This window comes from Aristolochia californica, unplaced genomic scaffold (genome assembly GCF_029961685.1).
Source record: "Aristolochia californica isolate CCGP_79_NKW_82.1479 unplaced genomic scaffold, dmAriCali1.0.hap1 SCAF_13, whole genome shotgun sequence".
Taxonomy (NCBI): Eukaryota; Viridiplantae; Streptophyta; class Magnoliopsida; order Piperales; family Aristolochiaceae; genus Aristolochia; species Aristolochia californica.
In genome coordinates, this window is record NW_027181804.1 from 24,248,010 (window position 1) to 24,256,791 (window position 8,782).

Sequence of the window (8,782 nt, forward strand, 5' to 3'; positions counted from 1 at the left end):
TGAGTCACAAAGGCTCACACCCGAGATGAATGCTAATAAATAGTCCTAGAAGGAAAAATATATCGAAAGATCTTCAATTATTAGTTGGGGAATAGGTTTCCTTACTCGGTTAGTCATTTTGGAATGGACCCTAGACCCAACTTCTCAAGCATTAGATTTAAATACAAATAAATGAACCGATTAATATCTGACGTGGAAAAGACAGATGGAGGAATCTTTGAATTTAATCACCAACTGAAGGAGACTGATTCTTTCAGTGATGATGTCCATCTAGTAGAATTTTTTTGTGTGTATCAGCTATTTTGTTTGCATCGTATGTTTTCTATGCAATGATTGTATGTTTAACTTTGTTAAAGAAAGTTTCACGTGGAAGAAAAGGTTTTCTCACTTTTCTATAATCATTTTGGGTGAGTGTCGGACCCAACTTAAGTATGGTATCAAGAGTAGGTATTTGTACATGGGCTTAAAACTATTTGCATGTATGTGTCACAAAGGCCCCACACCTGAGAGGAATACTAATAAATAGTCCTAGAAGGAAAAATATGTAGAGAGATTTTTGGTTGTTAGTTGGGGAACATGTTTCCTTACTCAGTTTGTCATTGTGGGATAAGCCTTGGACCCAACTTCTCAACCTTTAGGGTTAAATACAAACAAATGAACCAATTAATATCTAATGTGGAAAAGACAAGAGGAATTTAGCAAGAGTAGGTATTTGTACATGGGCTTCGGCTTAACACTATCTACACATATGAGTTACAAAGCCCCACACACGGGAGGAATGCTAATAAATAGTCCCATAAGGAAAAATGTGTAGAAAGATATTTCGTTATTACTTGGGGAACATGTTTCCTTACTCAGTTTGTCATTTTGGGATAGACCTTGGACCCAACTTCTCAAACCCCCTTGGGTTAAATACAAACAAATGAAAAAAGGTAACAAAATCGTGAGAAATTCTTATTAAATAAATATTTCATAATATGACGAGGAGTAAAAATTATAAATAACAATACACATGCTATTATACGTTACCATGAAATAACTTATGACAGACTTTTATTGATCATGACTTAAGATACAACAAGTTCATAATGAGTCGTTTGTTAAAATACATATTTAAAATTTTTATTTTCCACTCCTTATTGTTGGAAAACATGTAAGACACTTGCATCCATAAAATGTTTACAATAATTTTTTAATACATGATATCTCTTATGAGTTGCATGGTCATGGTATCTAAGAAGTTTATGAAACTTTCGCTATTCAATTTCCGACCGATGTAGTAAAGTGGCTGGGTTTCCTATTCAATTTAACCGTGTTCTTGATCCTCCTTCGGCAATTAATTAATCGTTTTCCCCTAACGTTCTTATTAATAAAACACCTAGACTAAGACTTTTCTTAAACATTGTTCTGTATGTTAAAATTTTGAAAAGAAGCTGAAAGTTATAGGTTCTTGAAAGAAAAGAGAAATTAACTAGTCTTACATCATATTAGCCTAAATTTCTTTTTTGATGTGAAATGAAGTCTTTAAAACAGATAAAACTGTAGTTACCATGTTAGCAACTCGCTTTATATAGATCTCTAATCCTCAAACATTGATAACATTGTCCATTTTTTTTGACATTGACATACTTTAGACCTCAATTAGGGCAGCCTTTAACGAATCTTCAGTAGGAGTCTTGAAAAGAAAGCTCTGGCTTTATTTCATATCAACCATTCACTACAACAAACGTAAAGAGATTAAACTTTGAAAATTCAATCGGAAAGGCTCAAGGATCTTAAAGCACATAGATAATTAGCCACATCAACAAGTTTGTCTCGTTCTAGGAAAGATACAGCATAGAAACTGGATTCGTTGTCTACAAAGCACTAAATTAGTCAAAAATAAATGCCCACTTACCTAAGATGATGTGGCTCTTACTTACAAGGAAATAGTCCAATTGAGGCCAACATATTTTAGATCACTAATTTGTTGCCTCTTACTTTGAATAAATGGGTAATATAACATCAATCTGACGTGAGTTGTTAAAAATCAGGCTACTTGAATCTCTAGGTATCGATATATGCTTGTTTTTTTTTTTTTTTTTTTTTTTTGCAATTACTTCTTCAAAAAAAAATTTGCTTTTTTTTTTATATAGTTTGTTTGAATCTAAAGGGCTCTTTGGATAATCCAAGTTGGTTACCTGAACCACTTAAACAAAGAAATTGATTGGAATTTTATCGAAAATGCACTAATTAAAATAGACAGGGTGCGTGGAGCGCCAGGGCGTGGCGAGGCGTGCATGTGAGGCTCAAGGCAGGTGTGCACATGTGCACCAATACAACAACCGACAACTGATTGGCTGTTTGATTTAAAATTTAAAATTTGAGTTTGGGCCCTATCCAAATGGACATGGATAGGATTTTTGGAAGGTTTTATGTATGTGTGATAATGCCACATTTGAATTTAAAATAATTTAAAGAATTTCCTTGCTTAGGTGACAAAAAGGCTTTGTATTCAACTAGGTGGCTAAATCCTATTTTTACAACTATTGTAGGTAATAAAAACGCTTGAAATATTTGCCTTCTAAATAACCGATTTTGATGAATCTACCATTTATGTGCGAATGTATTTACTCCAAGCAATATAATCTCCTTAGACCGATTAAGTGACCAACGCCACTTTTTACTAATGTATTTTCTTGTATTTGTATCAATTTTTGAAGAACATACTAATTATGTGTTAATTTATTGATGAAAACCAGTAATGTGACCTTATATAGCCTTTTTTTTGAATTCTCTCAATTATGTAAATTATGTCAATGTGTCGTCATTAATTTGAATTCTCTAATCTCAATCAAGCTTGAAAATGTTTGCACAATTTGCTGAACATGTTTCTTTGACAATGCTTTCACAAATGATTCCCCTAATTGTCTTAATTATGACTGAACATAAAAGAGTAGAAATCTGGCAACTCATAACATGTCGTGAATCAGTGTTTGGTTATCATATGTCCTAATCATTGGTAAAGCTACAGTAAATCAAAATAAGTCTGTAAAGATCGCTCTCACATGTCCAACAGCCACTGGTTGAGAGCCCATAACAGCTGCAGCCTGCATCGTCAGCATTGAAATGCAGCTTTCTTGGACTATTTTTTCTTTCCATAAAGCGACTTATAAAGACCCTCCTCACCCCATGAGACAAAGAAGGGCTTTAGGGTAGAAAGCCCATACAGATATGGGATGGGGACAAGTATGGGAAAACTTTTATTGTTTTATTTATTTGAACTCATTTTAAGTAATATACATGGATTGTAAAAAAAATTGTAGGTTTTTTAAATTTCAAAATGTATTATTTTTTATCCCCTCCTATGAACTTGACCTTACACCTATCTCAATGAAAACTCATCACTAGGAGGAGTTGTAGTTCAATTTCCGCACTTATGATGGCTTCTTGCTAGGGCTGGTTCTAGCTTAGGTTCATAGGGTCAAAATCGGCTAAAAATAACCTAACTTAAACCTGATCCCTCCCATTCTACCCCGACACACATGTACACACACATAGGAAATATGTGATCAAGTGACATAGGATAAAAAGGCTTATCAAGAAATTGGGAATATTATGACTTTTTCCTTAAAGATAGGGGTGTTCTCTTGATGAAATTCCACATTATTATCCATGATGTTAACCACCAGTTTGACACCAATTCCACTTGCCTCATTTAGGAGATGAGCGATACATTTTCTTTGAGCAAGAAATATACCTGTCTTACACTTTGCAACTTCAATACTTATAAAGTATTTAAAATGCGACGAATCTTTGGTTTGAAACCCATCGAGAAAACTAAAGTGAATGAGCTCTTCAGCAAGTAGAAACCTCAAGAAAGGAGATGTAAGAGAAGAAGAGGAATGCAAGAAATTAGGGTTTGTGATAGAGACCTTGGGTTTCTGAGCATAGAAGACAAAACTAAAAGAATATCTCTTCATCCTCCCATCATCTTATTTATAGAGAACTGAAACTAAAGTACAGTTCCAATAATGTCATCACACAAATATGTGTTAGAGTAAAAGGACAAATTGTTTAAGTATAAGTACTCGAGGAAGGGTGGTAGGAGTAGTAATTTTCTTTTCCTTATGTGAGCATAGCTATGTTATGTAGCATCAAAGATATTCTAGTCATTATGTAATAAGTTCCCATATAAATATTGATCAAGAGGACAAGTAATGTAAGCTAACCTAATTTCTTGGGCATGCTTTTGAATGAATTCCTTTCTTCTTCCTCCTTTCTTTCTTCTCTATTCTATTTCTTGTGTTACTCTCTTTGGTTAGAGGATCCAACACATACAAAAATCTTGTTCAATCTAATTAATCTCAATCTCAATTACTATTATGGACTCCATAGCAGGTCGAGTGCTTAGAAGACATCGTGGGTAAATCATGTAATTTTCTGGGTTAAGCACGTTGTTGGTTTAGATGTAATTTCCTTTTTTTCGTGGGCCTTGTTATTGGCATGTGCTTGTACTCGAACCCTAGTCCTCTCTTATAAGGGAAACGATGGCTCGAATGGACGTAAGCTTCATCATTAGTCTTAATTCAGAGATCGGATACTCTCTCTTCCAAAGAGGTCCAAGGTACAAGCTTCCTTCGAAAGCTTGAGTCTTCTCAACCATAGGGCGTTCTAAAAATCCCAAACCTCGCTCAAGGACGAATTCCAATCTATAACCTATAGGAGATCACCGAGTGATTCGATCCATGACGAGGGACCTTAACAACGTCATATTAGATAGGACCACTATCGGCGATTCTTCTTCTCTGAATGATTGGTGAAATAGTATTGATGAAATTCGTATTGAAGGACAAAACCAAACAGTAGCACTTCGGGCAGAAAATGCAGCACTCCGCACTGATTTTCTGGAGCTTTGAGAGCTTGTTCTGCAACTCAATCTTCAAATTGGCGAGTGGCTTGCTAGGGATACTGCTATTCTGGGTAGTTCCAGCAGACCATCTACCCAACCTCCTCTGTGTCCAGCATATCAACCGGCAGGGGGGGGGGGGATGAAGGGGGTCCACAGCCTAAGTCACACCACCGTTCCCAGGTACACCAAGCTTGATTTCCCCACTTATGATGGGTCCTCCGACCCTTAATATGGTTACATAGGTGTTTAATTTTTTTTGGAATCAAAGAACCCAAGTGGATGACTGGGTCCCTTTATCTACATTCTACCTGCTCAATGAAGCGCAGCTATAGTACCACCAGTTTGAATCGGAACACCACATCAATGATTGTGACACTTTTAAGGAGTATTGCATGCTAAGGTTCGGGCCCTCAGCCAGAAGTAACCCTTTGGGGGATTTGGTGAACTTAAAATAAATCGGTTCAATAGAAGCTTATCAGAAACAATTTTAGGAACGACTGGTAAGAGCAAGTAGGTATGTTCATCTTGATCCGTATGTTAATTTATTTACAGCTGGATTAATGGAAGTAGTTCGGTTGGAAGTGGAATTATATGACCCACCAGACTTAGCTCATGCTATGAATCTAGCACGTGCCCTTGACGCCAAACAGAGGGTCTTGAAAGAGTCTATGGTGTGTTGGCCCCCATGGCAAGGCCGTGTGGCCACTGGTGCACCAAACCCCCCTAGGGTCCCTATGCGGCATGGACAGAACAACTCTCAATCATCAGAGACACACGAGTTACCGCCACCCAACCCCTTCATTCGCCGCCTTACACGAGCAGAGATGGAATAGAGGAGGGCCAAAGGGCTCTGTTACAATTGTGATGAGCAATTCATTCTTGGGCACCTATGCAAATGTCTGTTTTTGTTAGAGGTGGATGATTCAAATGACAGCACACCACTTGAGGAAGCCGAAGAGCCAGTGGTGGTCTAACCAGCCATTTTCCTACATGCTATGATGGGGTTGCACAATAAAAATACTATGCAGGTCCACACCGCCCTCATACACCTCATGTTGCTGGCCTTAGTTGATTCGGGCAGCACGGACAACTTCATCTGCCATCCAGTGGCACAACAACTTGGTTTGCATATTCAGCAGAACTCTGGCACTTCAGTTTCTATAGCCAATGGTGACAAGATTTCCAATGTTGGAGTTTGTTCAGCAGTCCCCTTTGTCATTGAAGGACACCAATTCGTGGCAGACTTCTTGGTCATTTCGCATGTAGGGTTTGACTTGGTATTGGGTATCAAATGGTTGCAGTAGTTAGGTCCAATTTTATGGGATTTCAAGTCCCTCACTATGAGCTTTACTTCTGCCCAACAACCCATTATCCTTCATGGGACTCATGCACTATTCCCTTGCACTCTCCAGCATTTACAAGTTCTGGACTCCGACCACTATAAGTTGCATTCAATCCTAACAGAATTTGCAGATTTATTTCAGGAGCCTACAACTCTCCCACCTATCCGAGCTTGAAATCGAACGGCAGTGTCAACAAATGTTACAACAAGGCATTATTCAGCCCAGCCGGTCACCTTTCTCTTCTCTAGTAACAAGACAACACTTGGCATTTTTGTGTGGACTACAGAGAGCTGAATGCCCAAACCATCAAGGATAAATTTCCTATTCTAGTGGTGGATGAACTGTTGGATGAATTACATGGAGCACAATGTTTTACTAAACTGGATTTGAGATCCGGTTACCACCAGATTTGGGTACACCCTTCCGATGTGGACAACATTGCCTTCCACACACATCATGGCCACTGAAGACGCTGCCTCCTCTTTTGCCCACTTGAAGCCCGCCTTAACCACAACTCCTGTGCTCCAACTTCCAAATTTAGAAGAACATTTTATTGTCGAATGTAATGCTTCTAGGGGCGACATTAGCGCAGTCTTACAACAACAAGGCCATCCTATTGAATATTTCAGCCGGCACCTTCCTGCACACCACCACAAGTTGGCTGCATATGAACAAGAGCTTATCGGCCTCGCTAAAGAAATTCATCATTGGCAGCCCTATATTTGGGGTCGACTTCCTTATCTGCATAGGCCACTTCAGCTTTAATTATTTATTGGAGTAATGCATCATGACTCCCCCCCCCCCCCCCCCCCCCCCCCCCCCCCCTCTCCCCAAGAGCATTGGCTTAGTAAATTGATGGGCGTCGATTTTACTATTGAATACAAACAAGGGCAACTCAACAAGGGGACCGACGCGTTATCACGCCGGGAGGTGTCTAAGCCACAAATCCATGCCATCAGTCAACTAAAGTTCCTTTTGCTGAATTCCCTTTGGGACAAAATTCAGGAAACTCCTGAGCTCACTGACCTGTAGGCACGGATTGAATAGCAGGCCATGGACAACAAGTGGACAATCAAGGACATACTCATTCTCTACAAGAACCATATTTATTTATGGCCTACATCAGCATTGCTCAACACCATCGTCTCCACCTATCACGATGGCACTCATGAAGGCCAACAAAAGACACTCTTCAGTCTTAGCCGTGACTTCTACTGGTCAGGTATGAAAAGCATGGTGTCAGATTATGTGTCTGCTTGTCAGGTCTGCCAAAGAAACCAAACCAAGTCCTTGAGCCCAGCCAGGTTACTTCAGCCTCTCCAACTCCCTTCTCAGATATGGGCAGATGTTTCCATGAATTTTATTGTTAGCCTACCTAAGTCATCTGGAAAATCTATTATCTTGGTTGTGGTGGATCAATTCTCAAAATATGGCCACTTCCTTCCTCTGTCGTATCCGTATACAACGAACCACATGGCTCAAATTTTTATGGACCAGATTGTTCGCCTCCTTGGCTTATCGGAATCCATTACGAGTGACCGCGATGCTGTTTTCACTAGTACTTTTTTGAATGAGCTTTTTCTTTTACATGGCACCAAAAATGCCTTCTCTTCCGCCTACCACCCTCAGACATATGGACAAATGGAAGTGGTCAATCGAACCATATAGATGTATTTGCATTACTTCGTGGAAAATCATTCGAAGAGTTGGTCCGTTGGCTAGCCTGGGTAGAATTTTGTTACAATACCTCCTACCACACAGCCCACCGGACTACACCTTTCAGTGTGGTTTATGGTCGTAAACAACCCCCCCCCCCCCCCCGCCTCTTATCTTATGTGGCTAGGTTTTCTCGAGTGGCTGCTCTCGATCAGGCTTTGTACGAACGTGATCGTATGCTTGACTTGGTCAGACATAATTTGCAGCAAGCTCAGTGTTGGAGGAAGCAAATATATGACAAGGGCCATTGGGACCTCTCTTATGCACCTGGGGACTATGTATGGCTTCGTCTTCAACCCTACCACCAGCTCTCTCTTGCGTCCGCCAAGTGTCATAAACTTTCCCCGAAATTCTATGGTCCATTTCAGATTGTGGATCGTGTTGGTAGCGTTGCTTATAAGCAGCAACTTCCTTCGGATGCCAAGATCCACAATGTTTTCCACGTTTCCCTCTTGAAGCCATTCAAGGGTGACTCTCCTCTGTTGCATACACCCTTGACACCATTGGAGGATGGTCGAATGCAGCCCACTCCAGCTTTTGTTTTACAGGCTCGACATGTCCACAATTCGTGGGGGATTTTAGTCTAGTGGGCGGAGACTGACCTTGCTGAAGCCACCTGGGAACCGTTAGAAGACTTTCGTGCTGTTTATCCCAACTTTGAGCTTGAGGAAAAGATCTTTCTCTAGGAGGGTGGTAATGTTATGGACTCCATAGTAGGTCGAGTGCTTAGAAGACGCCGTGGGTAAATCATGTAATTTTCTAGGTTAAGCATGTTGTTGGTTTAGATGTAATTTCCTTTCTTTTCGTGGGCCTTGTTATTGGCCTTTGCTTG

General features: G+C 39.8%; 1 protein-coding gene across 1 annotated transcript; it reads left to right on the forward strand.

Annotated features, from left to right (window-relative positions):
- The first annotated feature begins 7,393 nt into the window (after window positions 1-7,393).
- Window positions 7,394-8,537, forward strand: LOC137947728 (uncharacterized). Its single transcript, XM_068793499.1, has 2 exons — window positions 7,394-7,456; window positions 8,157-8,537. Exons 1-2 carry the CDS (start codon window positions 7,394-7,396, stop codon window positions 8,535-8,537), a joined length of 444 nt encoding a protein of 147 aa, XP_068649600.1.
- Window positions 8,538-8,782: the final 245 nt, after the last annotated feature.